The sequence below is a fragment of the Nymphaea colorata genome, chromosome 11 (assembly GCF_008831285.2).
Source record: "Nymphaea colorata isolate Beijing-Zhang1983 chromosome 11, ASM883128v2, whole genome shotgun sequence".
In the NCBI taxonomy this organism is placed as follows: Eukaryota; Viridiplantae; Streptophyta; class Magnoliopsida; order Nymphaeales; family Nymphaeaceae; genus Nymphaea; species Nymphaea colorata.
The window spans coordinates 1,686,641-1,707,049 of record NC_045148.1 but is presented as its reverse complement, the minus strand read 5'-3'; the positions used below and the strand labels follow the sequence as shown (position 1 = coordinate 1,707,049).

The following is a 20,409-nucleotide window of genomic DNA, read 5'->3' as shown; positions in this document are numbered from 1 at the left end:
TCAATCGGAAAACGTGGCTAGACTCAGTATTCTCTTGGATGGACTTTCAAGTGCAATTGAAGCGGAGCTATGCAACTTAATTAGCACTAATATATATCTTAGATTCTGCACGAAAGCAAGTCAAAGAACAGTCGAATATAAATTCACATTTTAGCGTGTGATATTTCATTGTCAAATCCACCAGATATATGTGAAGCTTGCCCTGAATCCTAGAGGTTTTCTTGTCAATTTTGAAAGAGATATGGGCAAATTAAATATATAATTAAGTAATGAAACAAAAATTACGGATGGCTGCTGAAGCTTGATCTCAATTTCTTTCAAAAAGTGAAGAAGCAAGCCTAGCTGAACGCCAGATTAATGTATGACAGCATGCATATTTCTTGACTCGTAACCTGAACGTCGGATTTTCGTGATCAAATTTTTGAAAGCCTATTTCACTATACAAAGCAGGTTCATATGTATAGTTAGGTTCATCAAAAACAACTCTAGGATATGTAGGAGGATACGCATGGCATGTGGAAGTCATATTTGGAGAGATCAAATTACATACGTATTTGGATATGATTGTCTGTCTATAGCCTCAAAATATATACTATATTGCTAATTAACGTACATTTATCAGTATTTCAATTGCAGTTAAATTTTTATACAAGATAATAGTACTGCTTCCAACCATCTCCTCACATGCGTTAATGTCTAGTTATGTCCCAATTGAATTATCGGTTGAATTGGTTCTGGTCTCCGATTCGAATGCATATGCAGAACAGGATTTTGCACCTGAATCGACTGTTTGTCCAAACAACTTGAAATGAGGCTAAAATAAAATTAAAGGAGCGGCAAAAAGGGAAAAAAAAAATGAAATTAGAGGAAAGACTCTGTCTAAGCTCCTCACCCGGAAGTTTAGAAAGACAAATATTTCCAAGAGATACAACTAAGTCAAGTTAGGCAAAGATTGTCATCAAGACCTTTTATTACGATACTTGCAAATATAGACAAGATCTCAAATTCGACCAAGAAAGAAACTAAGAAGCAGTGGATGAACACGTAAAAACAACGATAAATCGCACAACCTCCATTATCAAGGAAGCCGTTCTAAAGAAATCGAAAGCGAACTAGCAGAAGCACCGAAGTCGATGGGCCAAGAGAAGGCACTTGTACACGAGCCTAGGCATCAAACCAGAGACATATTGCTAAGCGTAGGCAGGTCGTAATCAGCTTCTTCTTCGGCGGTGAGGCCAAACACCGCGTTCAACTTGTGCTTCAGCAGATAAAAGCCAAAGGGCAGACTCTTCATGGTGATGAAGAGGTAGAGGGCCAGCAGGCAGTCGGAGGCCGCCCGGCTAGGAGGCATTTCCTCCATTCGCACGCACAAGGAGCGGGCCAAGACGTGGATCGTCCCATCGTCGCCGAGAAGGGGGTGGAAGCTAAACGCCGCTGCCATGTCGTGGCACACCGGGAAGTAGAGGCGCTGCAGCCTCAGGAATTCGTCGAGCTCAGCGGGCAAGCCCTGAACGCTGAGTCTCGCCCACCTGAGCAGCGCTACGAAGTCCAACCCGCCTTTGAACACCACCCAGCTGACGTTGTCGTTCATGAGCAAGTTGCAGCGCCAGAGATCGGCGGCCAGGCTCCAAGGGTTGATCCCTTTCTTGGCTCTGACTCCGCCGCCTGACCCCTTCGAAAGGTCCTCCTCCCTATCGGGATCGGCTGCTTCGCCGGGCGGCGTGAGGCTGAACTCCCACACGCAGGGCCTCCCGGTCTCGCCGCAGCAAGGCAGATGCCCATTCTGGTCGGAGAAGGCTAGACCTACCTGCGTCAACTTCGCCATTCTCTCCGTCGTCCCGAGGAGTGCCGAGTAGTTGGCGGCCGGGTCTCCCCAGACAGTCCCGGTGGGGACTCTGTCGGCGCCGGACGGAAAATGGGTGGCCAGAGAGATGACGGGGTAGTTGGTGACGACGCTGTTCCTAATGATGCTCATCTCCTCGTCGAAGTTGTCTTCCCAGACGTGTTTTACGAGGACATCAAAGTTGATCATGGCGAAGATGAACTTCCCCAAGAATGAGCAAGAAACTAAGGCTGGGCCAAGAATGAGCAAGAACTCGGAGAAGGGTAGGCTTGAGAGAGAGAGAGCTTGTGATTTCAATTGCACTAAGATCGGTTCGTATGGCTCTTCTTTGCACACCAACAAACATATATACACACACCTGCCCACCAGGATCTTGATAATTGATGCTTTTAATATCTGCATGTATTTACCATTAATTACCGAAAATAAAATTTTAGTCTAGTTTACAGTCATCTTTTTTGTGAAGCTGCGTATGGACGTCTAAGATTGCACAAAAAACTTAGGGGGTGAACTGCTCAAAATTTTAATTTTAAATAATGTATTTTGATGAACAAGTACTGAAAACACTTTTGTAGGCTTTAATTATTGGACAAGATCATCATCTATGGAATGTCTCAATGGAACCTGACATGGGGACTGGAAAATCGAGTTTTGACGAAAGTGGGGAAATCTACAAGTTCCCAACATAGGAAACGTACATAATTTTTACATATCATTAATCCTGGTAAGGCATGATTGGGACTCGCTAAGAACAGGCCAGAGCCAGGAAGGTTACAGGCAAAATCATTTTCGCAAATTAGGCACAACATACATGGTTGTGTTTTGATGATACAGTGGATTGGTGGAAACCAGTCGATGGTGGAGCTGTCACGAAATTGTAAATCGCTAGATGGTCCCTAAACATGGGAGCTGGAGTAGCTCAGTTGGTTAGAGCGTGTGGCTGTTAACCACAAGGTCGAAGGTTCAAGCCCTTCCTCTAGCGGTTATATTTTCTCGTTATGAAATTTTTCGTTTATGGGATGAAATTTCACCTTTTATGATTTTCGAAGGACCCAATGGTGATGTCGGCCGGGTTCAAGACGAACGAACCTACTACATTACATTGTCGTTTATGAATGCAAACACTTCATTTTTTAAGATGAGGATCCAATGGTGATCTCGACCCGGATGAAGACAAACCAACCTACTGTCCGGGCCGAACACCGGTGCGCTTAGAGACAAGTTAATGAAGTGGGGGTTAACCAAGAGGACACAACTTCCTCTGTGAGTCGAAGCGCACCGTATCTCATAAAAGCCATAGGAGCGAGCCCATTAAGTAATCTGGCACTTACGATTATATTGAGAACATAATATATATTCACCAGCCGTGGTCTCACTTAAACCTGGTAGGATACAGCCAGCCTTACATATTCGGACGGAAAAGGCTTTTTATCCAATGTAAATTTGAAGTAACCGTGTCATGCCAGTAAAAGAGAACATACACGGCATCGAAAGCCTGATCCTAATGTGACATGTTTCTTCTCCAGTCAAATCCTTAACCAGCATTTTGGAACAAGTAAATAAGTTGCTTTTTTTATTCTACCAAATCTGTTACAACCACATCATGATATGGGACGAGTTCATCTAGAACTGCCATGATCTGGTCCATAGTCTTAGCGGCACCACATCCATTCCTCGAAGGCACGTATGGCCATATCTACAAAGTTCCCCATTAGAATTCTCAGTTTCAAGATGGTACACAATCTCTAATAGCCAATAGGAACTAAGTCTTCAGTGAAAGGGTAGAGTACATGATTCCCTGTGATCCTTAACTAGCAATGCACATTTCTACGACCACCTAAACAAGTTCCGATCTTATCAACACCTACTTCTGGTTTCTCCTCTGGTACCTTCGATTCCTTTGAGCCCTTTGAGCTGTGGGAGGGAGTTTCTCAGAAGGTCCACAGGGAAGTTTCTGCCCCGTCTCTTGTTCAATTCGACTCTTTAATTCTCGAAGGATGCAAATCTGTCCAAGCTTCTCGGGAGACAATTTTTCCCAATAAATGCCTGCCACATTTGCAATAAGCTCAAACGTCAAAAGCTAAACAGGTGACAATTTACTAATAATTGCAGAATTAGCAAAGAGATAATCTCATAAAACCGAAGCACATGCAATCAGTACATTTGATGTGGCAGGCCGAGATATAGTGCTGAATATATTTGCAAACCTTGTGGTTTCGGGATTGTTGTGTTAGTGTAAATTATCTGAGTTGGTGTGCAGACGATGTCAACTGGAACATCATGGACCAGGAGCTTTTCCACTGGAATATCATCCACCAGTTGTTTGTCATGTACTGCAGATGTAATATTATCACATAGTTACATACATGAATATTATTATTAGATGGTAGACACATTAATCTCTAACCTACAGACCAATGCAAATCAGCCACATTGATGCCTAATGCAATCTGAATAACAAAGATTCTCAGTGGCAATGGAAGGCAACAAAGGATGTAGCTGTCTCCAGCATTTGCCATTAAGCAAAACTGAAAAATGTTCTAAACAGAAAACCTTGCTTGCTGCCTAAGACTACAGCTACACCCTAATGATTTATTAGATGCAAATGCAGTATGTCAAACTGGAAGTACTGATGATCCAAGAGTCCAAAAATTACCAGATGTGATAATCATGGTCGAATCATCTATTGCTCCCATATAACGCAACATACCATATTCAAGTTCTGCAAAACCCTGCATTTCTTTTAATGATAGTCTCAGCATAGACAATAAAAAAATGTATTTGATTTCAGACGTTTACAAAATAAAAGGACAGTTTCACAATGATCTGAAAGAGGAGAAAAGAAAAACTGTATTACTTTCCAAAAAAAAAAAAAGGAAGATTGAATCATACCTCTCCCTTTCCAAGACGTGCCCCTGTCTTTGGATCAACTGCAACAGAACCAATCACAATAAGGTCCACCTTTAACTTTTCATCCAAACCAATGGCCCTACCATATTTGGCAACTCCTACAGAAGTACAAGCTTCATTAATAGCACCAGAAGCAACCATCCCAGCATCCAAAATTGAGAAAAAGCCAGTCCTCAATCGTGGCTGAGGTGTCAACAACTTCTTACCACCTATAATCTCCCAATAAAGTCCAGTAAGAATGTGGATATTACATCTCATGATAAGATTGAACTTCCATAAGACAGCACTGAAAGTGAAAGACTAAGACAAGAGCAAATGCAGTGTTTCCTTTGCTGTTAGCTGGAGAATCACCAAAAAAAAAAAACACAAAAAAGTAAAGAATGAATGAACTCAAAATATTTTGAACTGAGCCACAGAAAATACAATGTGAGAAGCCAACAGCACCCACAAGCACCACATGCATACACGTGCAGCTGCACGACAGATATATATGAGAGAAAGAAACAGAGAGATCATACACGATAGTCACTTCTGCCAATATTAGCAGCCATTTGGTTAGGTTTCTAATATAGGAAACACTCAACACTTCCACACCTGTCAGGGTCCAAGAGCTAGCAGCAACAGATGATATGGAAAGTTGCACACGTAATACCATGTACTGGTAAGCTACTATCATTCAACTACTTTAGTGCATTCATACAAATTTTATCAGTATGTAATCCTACAGAAAAAGCTAGGCACACATATGCTACTAAGCATGATGCACAAACTTCAGTTAATAGGCATGCATGTTTGTGCATATTGTACAAAAAATTATGGCTAATAGAAGTGTGCAAAAACTTGTTTATGTAGCTTGTTTTCTATGAATAAGATTCTTCCTTTACCTGGAAAAAGTAACCTGGTCTTTATCTATATAACATAGTATCTACATTTGCGTATGGCATGTAAAAGAACACATTGCACTTTGAAAATGATTTAAAGGAAAAAGTAACTATAAAAAGATACGTGAGATGCTAAGGTTTTTCTACTTTTAGACAATAAAGATAAATAAGATGCACTACCTTTTCTGTTTGGCAAAACTAGAAATTTAGAATATAACAAATCATTTTTATGTAAATCTCCAAAATCTAATATTACTTGTGAGCCCTAAATGTCAATTTTTTTGTAGACTGCAGAAATGGATAGTTTCTTGGTTTACAGGAGTGTGCACATAGACATTCATATGGAAGTATACGAACACCACATGTTCCCTATAGGTGCCACGGTGATGAGAGAGGAGGGAAGAAGCGTTACAGACAACACCATGTACCTTTCCTTGTGAAGGTTTTAGCAGAGCAGCAATCATATAAATGAATTATGGAACATTTGTGAAAAAAAAAAAGCAAAATATGAAAGCATGAAACCGATTTTGATATATCTATATATATATATATATATGTATATATATATTATTTATATTAATATATAGAAATGTATCTATATAACTATATAAGTGTACCCTACTTAAAAATCTATAGGTAGATGCAATTCGAAAAGCCTATTTGGAAATGGTCATGCAACTGAACCTTAACTCTGGCATGCTTAATGCAAAGTATTCCGGCAACAAAATAAGCATTGTAAATGCGTTTATGTTTTATACCATGTAATCCAGTAAGAAAAGTGCAAAAGTAATACTTTGCTTGTTCATACTTCATAGTAACGTCCTGATAAGCACTATGTCGTAAACCTATATACAAACTCCGAAGCCTAAGGACAATGATGTTGTAAATTGTAATAGCAATAGCCTCCTGTGAATGCTCAGCAGTTCTCCTTTGCTTTATACAAAACCCATCGTACAAAATGGCCAAAGGGTTCAGTAAAACTCCATGAAATTGGACTCCCATCCCACTGAATTCGGTCAAAGCCAAACACATTATCATTGTCAATACCCTGAGCAATCAAGTAATTTCTACAGAAATGCCAAACACGATTCCACCAACATTTCAAAATCCGACAACGCCACGAAGGATAAACAATTCTACAGAGTAAATCACAATGCAGCCATAAACTTCAAAATTTTGACACCCTTCTGCTTACCTGAAAGTGTAAGAAAACGCACTTGTTTCTGAGGCGAGTCTGGATTTACTTTTACACAACCCGCTCTTCTGAATTCGTCCAGTTCCGCCATCTATTGCGCTAAAGAGTCAATAAATAATTTCCCCATGAAAGAAAAAGGAAGGGCGGCCACTAAAAACTTACCTGACACTGGGATACCTATTATACATGTCAGGGATATAGGAATTATATGTCACCTAATGACTGAGATATATAGGAATACCCCTCAGATGAACCAATGCCGAAGCATATTTATACTACGGGGACGCAAGCGTCGCCACATTGTTGGGGAAAAAAAAAGAAGAAGAAGAAGAAGAAGCAAAAAGGAGGAACTCTAGCTCACCATGCTCGCGGCCGTAGCCGCTCCCGCGAAGTTCGGTATGCGATGATGGACTGGCCGAGGGTCCCGAGCGATGTTCTCCCTCTCCATTAGATCCCAAATCCTCTTCCTAATCCTCCATTTCCACGCCCTAGGGTCCTCGCCGTCCACCGCCCCTTCCTCCGCCGCCACCCGTGAAGAAACTTCGGCCATCGACCGCCGTGCCTCGGCGTCGAGACGCAGGCGTTCCGCCTCGAAGGAGGCTGCGTCGAACGGCTCAACCCCACCACCCGTCGCTCCACAGAGGCGGGCCAGCCCAGCCAGGCGTAGACTTGCTGGAATTATGCGCAGAGACAGACGTCCGGCCGCCGGCGGACTCTCGACGGGAGTTCGCCTTCCCCTCGCGGGGATAGCGCACGCGAGTCGTGATCGACACGCGTCCATTCCGTTGCGATTTGGCCCGCCCTTTTTTGCCGGACCTTTTCTTCCCGAGCTGCGTCTTTCCCCGTAGTCTTCAATCTCATGATCGACCCGAGCCGTGACTTTGTGTTCATGATCGAGTCGAGTATGCTCGGCCATGGCGCGGCCAACGAGCTCATCTAGCAAAAGATACGTAGAGCAACCAAAATATTTCAATAATGCGACTAAACTTTTGTTAATTTTTCTTTTCGACTAGGCGTTATAAACACATCGTGCATATATTTTGTTCAATACGAAAGTCTTAAGTTCAATTCCGCAGTTAGGTGGATTGAGATCCTCTCGCTAAGCAAACTCAACTAAGATTTATTATAAAAGTATAAATTTCGTTTAGATGACATCTAAAAACAGTTTTTAAGTGTTTAAGTATCATCAAAACTGAATTTGAATAAACCATAGTTTTAACAAAATCGGGTTTCTTATAAAAAAACCCAATCCCCCTCAAGATATTCATAAAAAAAATAAGGTGTTAGGTTGGTCACCCAAATTAAAATATAGTTAGATGAGGATATCCAAATAATGCCCAATAAGTTTTTGAAATATCTTTCATGAGACTGTTGTGCATTGTTAAAATGAACAAGTGCAGCATGACATGATGAAGAAAGAAAAGAACAATTGAAAGCAAAAGCAAAAGCAAAAGTGTGCATATAGAGGAATGTGATACTTTGCACATTCAACCCCACTTCCCATTCAAATTCTAATTCTGTACCCGAGGTTTGAATCTAAGTCCCATGATGGGAGATCCAATTGAGTTGAATTTCTTAAATTGTGAATCTTGATACATTTTTTATGAGACGGACTCAATTAAAGTTTTTAAATTTTGATTAGGACTGAAATATCATTTTCAAAATTTTTATATAAAATAATTGATTTTTTTAAAATTTACATATAATTTTAAAAAAAATTGAGGTAGGGCTAGGGCCCAAACCAGTCCTCATGGGTAGAATGATGGCTATGATAACATTTGAACTTTGTGTGTGTTTTTTTTTACTCTTTCGGCTGTACCAAACTGTATCATATGTGATATAAAAATATTTTAAGGTTATTCGAATCGAAACTACTTAAATCTCTAAATACGGGTCCCGCTAACACGTTCATACAAAAAGATTTGACCCTATGCGTGGTTGAGTTTATCTCTTAATACAATTCTCAGAACAATTTAAGGCAATAAGTTGTAACAATCCTGTTGGCGGACTTCAACTTGTCTTCTAACAGTTTTGGTTTTAGTTCAAAAAAAAAAAAAACCAGGATTTAACAACACTCATTGTAAGTCTGTTCAACAATAAGTTGTAAGGATCCCGTTGGTGGATTTTAACTTGTCTTCTAACAAGTTTGGTTTTAATTATATATATATATATATATATATATATATAAAGAACCACGATGATTAATCATTTAACAACACTCTTTATAAGTCTCCCAAGCAATAAGTTGTAACGATCTTGTTGGTGGATTTCAACTTGTCTTCTAACAGTTTTGCTTTTAGTTAAAAAAAAAGAACCACAATAATCATTTAACAACATTCTTTATAAGTCTCTTAAGATTATTCGTAATGACTAAACTTTTGGAATTACAATCCACAATCTTAAACACATACGTTCGTCTGTGTATGACCTCATGTTAGAGCATTGAATTAGTTTTGATATCATTGTAACGACTTGACTTATGAATCCTAACCAGCAATTTCAATTCAAACTCCAAAAGCTTAAGAAATTGGTGTCTAAACACTTAACAACCTTTCTTAAAGTTCTTCACAATTTTAGTGGTGGTGTTATGATTTTTTTAGCCGTAGGGCATGCACTAGTGACACAAATTTGGTGTGGGCATTGCAACATGAAATGCAATTTTTGACGAGCTGGTGTGGGTAAATGGCCCACCCCAACTAACAAATAGCTCGACTACTAAATTCTAGATGCAATACGAAGCTTTTGGTGTATTACAAAAGTAGCTCGATGAAAATTTCTCTTAACAACATGGATTTTTTATTAAATCCATCAAAATAAACAGTTTTATAATTTTTACATTCAAAACCCAATCTAATTTTGAGTAAAAATTAAACAATGTTTGATTATTAGATGTGCCATCACTATGTCCAATCCAATTCCAAACCATTGAACTATGATGACCTATCTCTAGCTCGCATTTAATCCGGTGGCGTACATTCAATGAGAGAAATATAATTCTCCTGGTTGATTTTTTTCTTTTACCTCTCAATTTTATTGTCAATCAATTCATGCAACTCCTCCACTCTAAAGCCATTTATTTTGCAAAAGATTTTCTTTTTTTAACATATGATGTAATATTTTAGGGTAGGCACCATAACTGACACGGTAAACTTTATTCCCCCATCTGAATAAGCATCTTAGCGTAGCCTATGGCGGTCTAAGTTAAAAGGAGGGTTCCCTCGCGCGCGCTCGAGTTATAGAGAGAGAGAGAGAGAGAGAGAGGGGGAGAAGGCGAGCGAGAGGGAGAGAGCGGCCGTTTATCTAGCGCTATTGACGGTTTGGCGTTTGATCTGGTTCGTTCATATTGACCTCTTCTTCTTCTACTTTTTCTTCTGCTTCTTCTTGTTCTTGTTTTTTCGGCGGTGGAGAATCCTAGTGGAGAGACATATTGACATTTGTTGTTGGTGTTCTCCTGTTTGCTTGTTTTGCTGATCGGGTTAAGCTTTGACAAATCCTTGGGAGCAGATGGATCGGTACCAGAGGGTGGAGAAGCCGAGGGATGAGACGCCCATAAACGAGAATGAAATAAGGATCACCACTCAAGGGAGGGTTAGGAACTACATCACCTACGCCACCACTCTGTTCCAGGTAGCCTAGCTTGTCATCCTTGTATCTCTTCTCAATCTCCTTACAAGCATGTTTTTTTTTACCCCCTGGTAGTCCTGCATTGTTTCTTACTCATTTTGTTTCAGTTCTCTTCATGATGTTCTGACTTCTGTGCCTATATGTATTGCCGACCATCATGCCTTTCCGAAGCCTTGATGTTGAATACTTGTTGGCCTAAAAAGTTTCTGGTTTTACACGCTGTTATTGATTCGGGAATATCTGTTGATGCCAGTTTGTTTACGTGGATGCTTATTGTCGGTGAAATTGCTCATGTTGTTTCTGGCCGTTCCTTTAACGTGATGTGTATATGGAGTCGATTTTCATTTGGGTTTGATTGAATGTTATACGAATGTTAAGCATTGTTGACTTGCTAGAATTTGCTATCTCTTGCTGGGGATTGAAACTTTGAAAAGCTATGTTATGTAAAACATTTTCATGGTTAACATTGATACAAAGTTCACAAGATGAATTTGGTACAGCAAAAAATGTTTTGAAAGGTGAAAGCCTGTAACGTAATCTGTTTATAGATAGGTAAGGGTGCAATTTATGAGTCCCTCTAAATGTGTTCTGGATATCTTGCCAAGTCCTTTCATTTGCTTCTTGATCTTAGATGGTTACTGAACCTGCCATATCTTCGTGGTGCGAGTTATTCTACTTTCTGAATGTTTAGTCTGTGCCTTTGCTGTCTGCTTCACCTGCGACATAGTGATCAACAGTGTAACAGATCGAAAAGTCAATAATGTCATAAAGGTGACATGTTTAGCGGAAAAATGATCAGCTCTTGTATGCTTTCTGATATGGATGACATGTTTATTATCTGAAAATTATTCATCTACATAGATGTGTGGCTAGAGAGAACTATCATGATAATAAACTGATTTGTTTATCTGAATAATTGTCTTCGATGCAGGTTACTGTTCAAATGTATTGCCAACTTCACATTCTCTAAGAGCATGTTTGGCAACAGCAACAAGTTGCTACTGTCCCATGAATCTACCTCAAAGATTTGGATGAATTCATGGACTGTGACAACACAATGTTCTATGAATCTACCCTAATGTTTGGGGCAGATTCATGGGACAGGAACAATTTGTTACTGTGGCCAAACGGGCCTAAGGGTTTGGAAATAATGCATCCCTATGTGTATATACATCTATCTACTGTTCACTGGTCTATGAAACCAGCTAGCCTCTGGATTCCCACCTCAACCTCTAATCTCTTTAGTGCTTTGTCTCCTTTTCAGTTGCAATGCACTTAGCAACACTGCTGACCCTAGGATTTACATATTTAAAAATAAATTATTACCAGCTGTTAGATCGTCTTAATTATGTCTGAGGAGCTTGATTGAGAAGGTTAAAAAATTGAATGTACTCCAGTGATTAACTATTTTCTAGCTTTGCTGGATTGCACTGATTGGGTGCGATTGTGAACTTGAAGAATAGAATATGATTTTAATACCACGCTATGGAAAAGCTCTGCTTGTTTTAATGATATGTGAGCTAGATAAGGAGGGAACACCTGAATGGAGGTTGTAATTTGTATGAGAGTATTGAAAGTATTGGTTGCTCATTAACGCATGATGTCCACCTAAATAAATTTAAACCATATAGCTAAGCCATTGGACTTTTTTTTTTTTGGCTTTTTCTTGATTTGGATCTTTGTTTTTCCTGACTTTTCCTGTTATATCCTTACACAAAGGCACACCGGTCTGATGTTGGATATTGTTTATTTTTTCTGCATGCTCACGGTGAAGTGGATTACACTTTTTGGCAAACTGAGTGGGTGCACTCTCCAGTCTCCAGTAGCTGATGCAGACCCTCTAAAGCATCAAAATATGATGATTATTGTAGTAGTCACCATAATCGGTCTCAAGGGATGACTGGAACTACACATCCTATTAAAAGATCTTGTGTTTTCATTCTCAATCTGAAGAGAAACCTTGCTCAACTTCTAAAATTGTTTAACAGTAGGTTAGAATCATTAGATTAATGAAGGGTAGCTGTACAACTGGCCCATATACGGTGAATTCTGGTTCTAGTGTATTCAGAGTTGCAGTTCTTCTTTTCCATTTGATTTTAATGAAGTACCTAATGTTCTTCCTTTAGACTCTTTTTGGTTATTTTCTGTTATCATGGGTAGCACTTTTATTTAGCCCTGCAAATCAATTTTCTCATTTCTTCTGTCTCTTAGCACAGTTAGGATGTACATTTGTTTTCAAAGACCGATTAATATAGTTTCTGGTTACGATGGATCCTGTTTTACATATTATATAATGGGTTTTCTGGCTTTTAGGAGAAAGGATCCAAAGAGATTGTCCTTAAAGCCATGGGGAGAGCAATCAACAAGACTGTGATGATTGCAGAGTTAATAAAGGTGACATTGCATACAGATATGTGAATTGTAGTGTGTCTATTCTTCATTTGTCGCATATGTTCTGTTCTTATTTTTTCATTTCTTGATATGATGTTACCATTACTCACTTTTTTTTTTGGGTTCATAATTTTGCTTGTTCTAGAGAAGGATAGCTGATCTCCATCAAAACACCTCAATTGGGTCAAATGATATAACTGATGTTTGGGAACCCTTGGAGGAAGGGTTGCTTCCGTAAGATCATTCTTTAGTTGAATTAATTGCTGGTGATCTTCTTTTCTTGATAGTAAAACACACAATGGTAATGGTGGGCATGTTCAACTTGCAGGCTTGAAACTACAAGGCATGTTTCAATGATCACAATAACTTTATCGAAGAATGAGCTAGATACATCATCCCCAGGGTAAGCAAGAACTTTATCTGCAAAGATGGGCTTTAATCTGGGAAAGGGGAATACAAGAAGTAATGATTCATGCCAGTTGCGACACGTGCTTTTTAGTTTAACTGAACATGGTATCTGCTTGTGTTTTATCAATTACATGATTAAAAACATGACTATTAGGGAATTTTTTGGCTCATAAGTGATGTGCCTGGAAAAAAAATTCAGTGATCCTTGTAGTGAAGCCGAAGGGAATCCACATTATATATAGTTTGTGGAATATGTGGACCAAGTAAATGTGAGGATTTTGACATTTTGTACACTAGTTATAGACCATTTGACCAACTTGGTTGATGGTTCACAAAATGTTACGTCAAATTTATCTTTTCGAAATGGCGATGACAACTAGTATTTTGATGTTGAAGAAGGTAATTTTACATGCAACACTTTCTGAATTATAAATGAAGCTGATACAACAGTTGATAATCAATATGCATAGTTGTCATATATAGTTAACCCACATATTCCTTGAACACCCCCCACCCCACACAGACGCACACACACACACACACAGACACACTTGGCCACAAAAAGAAGACGTGCATATGTATATGCATGTTTATGATATTTTTTTGTCTTATTTATTGTGGTCAATGTCCTCTGTTTTGCATATACAGCTACCAACCACCCTTAGCGGCTGATCAGGTGAAACAGTTGACAGCCTATGATAATGAAGGTGGTAACATATGCTTCCTGTTTCATATGGCTTACATTAATGTTCACATTTATGCACATCCCCTAACAGATGCTTACCTGTTACCCTGATTTCAGAAGATTCACCACAAGCAAGTGGTAGAGGACGTGGTGGTCGTGGAAGGGGTAGAGGTAGAGGTATTACAGTTACTTTTTGTATGGAGAATTCTAGTAATCATGTAATGGGAGAAATTTTTCTGTTAAGAAAATGGTGGTAGATATTCTGGAATATCAAAAGTTGCAGCAATTATTCACTAATGAAGCAGAGATTTAAATTACTGTTTTTATATATTTCATATGTTTATTCACCTTTGATTTTATTTCTTCTATGTAACCAAGGCAACATCTTTCATGTAAAAGTGTAGTATGGTTCTTTTTCATTTTTCATGTTGACATGCAAATTTGTCTTCATTGTCCATTGAGGTCGAAAGGCTACATTTGGTTATTTTTTTTAAGCCTAACAGAAAACCCACCTGGATGATGGAGAGGTTAAAAAATTTTGTTTTTTTAGCATTTATGTTTTTGATTCTTTCAGATGACAAATTAATTTTATTTGCTATTGTCTACCGGTTTTATTTAAGACAGGTCCTTTATGGAGGTTTTCATTGTTTAGAAACATTGTTTTTTGACTTTCTGTAGCAAAAATGGTGGGCACTTCCTTGCTTTGTTAATGAACAAGCTGTTACAATTACTGAATCATATTTATTGAGTTGGTTTATACTTTATCCATACTTTACGGTGCATGGACTATTAAAACTCTTTCTCATCATCGAAGATGTCTTCTTTATTTTATTTTTTCATGCTTTTCTTCCCTTGGCATATATGCAGAAGATGTAGCTTCTATTGTTCCGTTCATTCTTTATTTAAGGAAAGGGACATCTTCATGTCCTGTTTTTCTTTATATGGTTGAATGTAACTTTTTTTGCGTAGCAGGGATTTTTATTTGTATGATAATTGATAAGTGTTATCATCTAATTCTGGTGCACAAATTGCAGGTAATGTTACTGGAATGGGTGAATATAATGGCAATGGAAATTGGGACATGGGTGGCCGTGGATACACCAGAGGAAGAGGCCGTGGTCGAGGACGCAATTTCCGTGGGGGAAGAGGGTATGGTGGTGGGAATATGCAGGCAGAATCAGGATATAATGGGAATGGTGGATCAGAACCACGCCCATCACAAGGGCGAGGTGAGAACATCTCTTTTTCCATCAACTATGCAATGTCTAACCATGTCTTGGATAAGAGCCTGGTTCTCTCTTTGGTCAGGAAAGTGTTTGGACCGTTTTGCTGCGTTTACTTGAGCCTTGTCTTTGTAAGATTGACTACATTTCCATGATGGTCCATCCACTGACAGGGATTTGTTTATCCATGCATGAACTTCTTAAAAAGTTTCCTATGCTAGCACAAAGACTAATTTTGAAATATCTGGGCCTCTTAAATGTTTTGGGACCTACATTTTACCATGCCTTTGGGACATGCATTTTCTGTAGTCTATGTTGATTAAATGCGTTATTTATGTGGCCTCTTATAATTTATACTGCGTATGTTGATTAAATGCTTCATTTATGTGGCCTCTTATAATTTATACTGCAACTAAATAGTTGAGTTATATGTCTTTGTAAGTGTTGGGAGGCTGGAAAGTGGGGAAGTTATTGTTGGATTAATGATAAAAAGGAATTCAGGTGTATTCTCTGAAGGCAGTTGGTTTCAAAGAGCAGTTGCTTTTTGTATGAACGGCTCTCTCTTTGAAACAATCTTGTCAACATGGGTAGCACATGGGAAACATTTTCCCCTTGGGAGAAGGTGTGGTTCCACGAGGAATGACCATAAGTTGGAAAGAGCTGGGCCCCAGACCTGCCATGTGGTAGAATGTGGATGCTTGCTTATAAAAATAGTGTCAAAACATTTTTTCATTACTGGCCTTTCTTTCTCCATAAAATCCATTATTGTTCATTGTTCCAGAAGTTTGTCCACCTTGACAGGGGCCTTTCTGCTCCCGAAACTTCCCTCTGCCTTAACTCTTTCTTTCTGCCACAAGCAAAGACTATAAAAATGATACGAGAAATGTGAATTGTCATGCATGTGATTGAGAATGGTTAAGGTTCTCCTGTTTCTGCAGTGCCAAGAGGTGCTAAATTCATTATTAAGCCCATAAGGCTAATTGTGCGGGGTAGGTTCCTGGTTACCAAAATCTTGTTTCTGTTGCAATAGATAAGTTGTTTTCTTTTTGTGTTCCTTGATCGTGTCAAAACTTTTTCAATGGATTTTGCCTAAACTACATCTGGAGGCTGTCATGAAATGAAAACTTACTCTTAAAACGTTCATTAAGACTAAGCTCTCTTTGTATGAGGAACGATATGTGAATTGGCTTAGACTATCATGCATGTAATTTATTTCTATGTAATATTGTTATGGTCTCTTGTCATTTCATGTCATATTTCATCATCTATCAAATAAAAATTTTAAAACATCAAATGACATTAGTAGACAAAGCTGGAAGTCATAATCACACAAATTATTCAAGAACAAATGACATCCATGTCGCTTCTTCAATGGACTGTAATTATATGTTGTTGTGCAGACTATGTTAAGTTCTTGAGAGAAACCTTGTCTGCTATCATTATTTTGTACTAGGTTCGGGGAAACATGACACTTTAATTAAAGCCATACACATTAAACAAGTATTTTTAGATGGTGGACTTGGCAACTTTTGGATCCACACTGAGCTTCACTTAAGTATCCCGTTGATCCTGCATCTTGGACATGCTTGATGGCAAGACCCATTTGTTCTTCATGTCTCTATCTGTGACCAATTCCGTTAGGAGTATTTGTTCAATGAACTTGGTCAAAATGAATGTGGCAGCTGGTGCCTGGCTTCCTCTCTCTTTTTCTTTTCCTCAGTGCCTTTGATATCAAATTTTCTCAATAAAGCTTGAGGACCGAATTGTTGGCAGGGTTGTATTGAAAAAACCAGTGGCTGATTGATTGATTCATGTCATTTTCTGCTCGTCTTTTCTTCAATGTTAGTTACCCGTTTACTTGGTGGCGTCATTTCTTGTCTGGGGAAAATATGAATGCATGTGACTGGTTACAGGAAATGGACGTGGATGGGGAAGGACTCGTGGGAGGGAAAGGAGATCAGAAGGGCCGGTCCAAGAGGTTGTCTGAGTTATTTTCCACTTAGATGAATTTCATGAAGTTTGTGCTGAAGTTGTTTGAGTTTTTGGGGAATTTAGATGCTTGCTCTGCTTACTCCGAAGAGTTCCTGACCTAGTAATTTGTTTTGTTGTTTTCTGCCGAGAGCAGCCATGTTTTTACAGGTAGGGTTTCCTTATTTATTGCAGATAAAGTGTCCCCTTGGGAAATTTGTTCAATCATGCAATTGTTTTTCTCCCCTGAATAATAAGCAGCACATTCTTTTATTTGGAATTCATTGTTCTTTCTTCATATGGATACTGGAGGGCATATCGACAGTTCAGGTTAAGTCGTATGTTTATCATTTCGATAAAGGTTTTTCCCTTTGAAGTTATTTCGAACGATATGACGATTGAGGTGTTGTTAGTCCTGCAATGTGGGAAGAAACTGGAGAAGACTAAAGGGTCTGCCCATGAGCTTGTTGGATTTGATTTGACACAACTGATAACCTGGGACGTACTATGGCTTCTTGATATTTTGGTTCCAAGCTGTTAGTCTATGAAGTCTAATATAGGGAAGACGCATTTTAGAATTATCAGGATTTTAGATACCTTTTGCAGCCCTAACTTTCAGTTGATTCAGATCCTCACAATTCCCATCACAAACTGAAGCATGGCATTGAGAAGATATATCTCGGCTCTGTTTCTGTTCCAAGTTGATTTGTTTTTAGGCTGAGTACGAGCAAAATGAGTAAATCCTGGTCTCTCTCCTCTGCAGTTAATAGACTCCCTTGGTTTCTTCTCCTACCTTTTATTTCTCAAAGTTGGAACTCATGTGCTTTGAATTGTTGTGCTAAACCTCTGAGTTCTAATAAGAGGCGAATTTGTTATATGTGGTTGAGTAATGACATATTTCTAAAGATGAATTGAAGAGATGTTGGTTTACAGGCTTGTGTGAGTGATGCCCTTGCTGTTATTGGAAACAAAGTCGTTTAGCCACAAAAGTGATGTTTGAGGCATGTTTGGGTGGGTCCAGACTGAATCTATGATGCTTTTAGAAAGGGTGTGATTAAAATTGACCTCCTAAATTTTTCACAAAAAATATTGTTTTAGTTTTGTTAATTAGTTTCAAAAACTAGTTCAAACCAAAGGGGATTCTGGGTTTTCACTCCCTTTTGAAAAATCCAAGTTTTTAAGAGGCAAAACTTGATTTTACCTCCAAAACAGCATTTCAGAGTGTCATCCAAATGCCCCTTAATATTTTTTTGAAAGTAATTTTCATAGAATGACGTTTTTTTAGGGTATGATAACGAAAACTTTTTGTGCCTTTCAAATTCTTAAATGTAATTTAAGAGCTAGGATGGAGGACAAGCAAAGCCGGTCTCGGTCATTTGCAGTGTCCGGACTCCATTGCTTTTTCTTTTTCCTCCCAATCTTTTCTTCTGAAACTTGGTTTGAGTGGCCAGCGAAGAGCCATCTGTCTATCGAGGTAGTTTGGGGTCATCGGAGTGACCTGGTTGAGAGATTCAGTCGCTTGAGGCTTGTCCAGGGAAGGTGAGGCTAGCCGGAGATCGAACGGGGTCAGCCCATCCTGTCCTGTATACAGATGAAGGCGCTGCGCTCTCTTTCGTCTTACTGATAATGGGCGGATTAAACTGAACTAAAAGGACTCACTTAGCGACTGAGGAGATGCATTTGAATACATTAACTTGCGCACACTTTTGAAAGAAGGTGAATGACCAATTATGATTTTTTTTTTTTTTTCATTTTTTTTTATTACAGAATCGTCCAAAGGTTAAGCAGCAGAATCATATATATTACAAAGATGAAAATCTAGTTGGATCTTCATTGGAGTTTGAACACCCAGTATATCTTGAGAGAGAGGACTAGCTTTTTCTCTCTCTTTTTTTTTTTTTTTTTTTTTTTTTTTTTTTTTTTTTTTTTTTGGGAAAAGCGTAAGCACTAAGGTGTTATTCTCATCATACACCTGAACACTGTTTTGGAGGCAAAAGATCAATTTTTATATCCTGGTTTATACCAAAGCAACGTTTTCTACTGAGAAATTGAAAAAGAACCCAATGAACATCCAACTAAATTTTTATACCATTGACAAGGTTGTTCTATTACAACGTTTTATATCTGTTCATGAATTGCTCTGTTGTTTCACAGGTTTTTTTTCTCAATAGAAAACGTTGTTTTGGTATAAACCAGGATATAAAAATTAGTCAAGAAATTAGGTTTTTACAGAACCGAATTTTTGCAAGAGAACGCTTTTTTTGTGGTTATCATCCAAACAACCTTGTCTAAATTCTTATGCTTACCGGAAAAGTGGTGCTTATGAGAATTAATTCACGAACAAGCATGTCTTTTTGAACGTCTAACATAATATCATGACTGCCCACAACTTGTAATAATCAACAACAGAGCAATAAACATCATTATAAAATGGCCACTGATAATTGGCTACAAAACCCAATAAAAAGCAGCGGAATCAGGCCATAAAGGGCCAAACAAAGAAACAGCACAGTACCCAAAACCAGACCAGAGAACACAAAGAGGCTACAAAAAGAGCACAACATCAAACCCATACTGCAAAAACTGACGGCACGTTTCATCCGAACACAGCTTTACTAAACACTTGCTTCTGCTTGCTGAAAAAGTGGCTGTGTGTGTGTGTGTGAGAGAGAGAGAGAGATCCCAAGTCACATTTTCTTCAAACAAGAAGGAGAATTGTAGAGTTGGATGTGATAGCTATCGGAGAATCGGATGCATTCAGAAAAGTTGGATGTAATGGAGAGTGAGCAGTAGTGGGCCGACCAAACTTTTTAGTTGGTGCATGTGAAACCTATCACATACATTAACAGAATTTGGGTTTAATGGACGGTGGAGATGTTAGGTTTATGAAGACCAGAAATTTGAAAGAAACAGACTCGCAACGCGATCTTCTCGACTATAGATTATGATATTTTCTGTCAAAAAAATATTACAACTGGCCCATCAGTGGAAGGCAAAACAAGCCAGACCCTCCTCTCTCTCTCTCGGACCCACAACAGCCAATATATATATATATATATTAGCTGCTGTGGGTCGGAGAACCATAAAATTTATTTTATTTGCATATAAATACGTCATGCTTTTTTGCTACGTATATAAAATAAGTGCCCCTTAAAGTTTGAAAACTTACCCCTTACCCAAAAATTTCGAGTTCGGCCATGATGTGTATATATATACATGTATACATTTATAGCTGCCGCATGTTGGCATTTGATACGAATTCTTATTTCAAATAATGCAAT

General features: G+C 38.7%; 3 protein-coding genes and 1 non-coding gene across 6 annotated transcripts; 2 read left to right on the top strand and 2 right to left on the bottom strand.

The window, feature by feature from the left end:
* Positions 1-962: 962 nt before the first annotated feature.
* On the bottom strand, positions 963-2,269 carry LOC116264691 (probable CCR4-associated factor 1 homolog 6). The gene has a single exon (XM_031645038.2). The coding sequence runs from the start codon at positions 2,243-2,245 to the stop codon at positions 1,172-1,174; it is 1,074 nt and encodes a 357-aa protein (XP_031500898.1). The 5' UTR covers positions 2,246-2,269; the 3' UTR covers positions 963-1,171.
* A 482-nt stretch (positions 2,270-2,751) lies between these two features.
* TRNAN-GUU (transfer RNA asparagine (anticodon GUU)) lies at positions 2,752-2,825 on the top strand. The gene has a single exon. It is a non-coding gene; the product is annotated as a tRNA-Asn (tRNA).
* Positions 2,826-3,387: 562 nt separating this feature from the next.
* On the bottom strand, positions 3,388-7,656 carry LOC116264370 (5-formyltetrahydrofolate cyclo-ligase-like protein COG0212). The gene is made up of 6 exons (XM_031644525.1): positions 7,191-7,656; positions 6,830-6,920; positions 4,736-4,962; positions 4,500-4,575; positions 4,051-4,176; positions 3,388-3,889 (listed from the first exon to the last, which is right to left on the bottom strand). The coding sequence occupies exons 1-6, from the start codon at positions 7,608-7,610 to the stop codon at positions 3,708-3,710; spliced, it is 1,122 nt and encodes a 373-aa protein (XP_031500385.1). The 5' UTR covers positions 7,611-7,656; the 3' UTR covers positions 3,388-3,707.
* A 2,377-nt stretch (positions 7,657-10,033) lies between these two features.
* Positions 10,034-17,412, top strand: LOC116264371 (uncharacterized). Of its 3 annotated transcripts, none has more exons than XM_031644527.2 (9): positions 10,034-10,161; positions 10,334-10,456; positions 12,767-12,847; positions 12,990-13,078; positions 13,173-13,247; positions 13,901-13,959; positions 14,055-14,114; positions 14,972-15,166; positions 17,074-17,412. In XM_031644527.2, exons 2-9 carry the CDS (start codon positions 10,334-10,336, stop codon positions 17,145-17,147), a joined length of 756 nt encoding a protein of 251 aa, XP_031500387.1. In that variant the 5' UTR covers positions 10,034-10,161; the 3' UTR covers positions 17,148-17,412. The 3 variants fall into 3 exon arrangements, with proteins under 3 accessions (XP_031500387.1, XP_031500388.1, XP_031500386.1); XM_031644528.2 differs by having other exon boundaries at positions 10,311-10,456; positions 14,055-14,108; XM_031644526.2 differs by having other exon boundaries at positions 10,311-10,456.
* Positions 17,413-20,409: the final 2,997 nt, after the last annotated feature.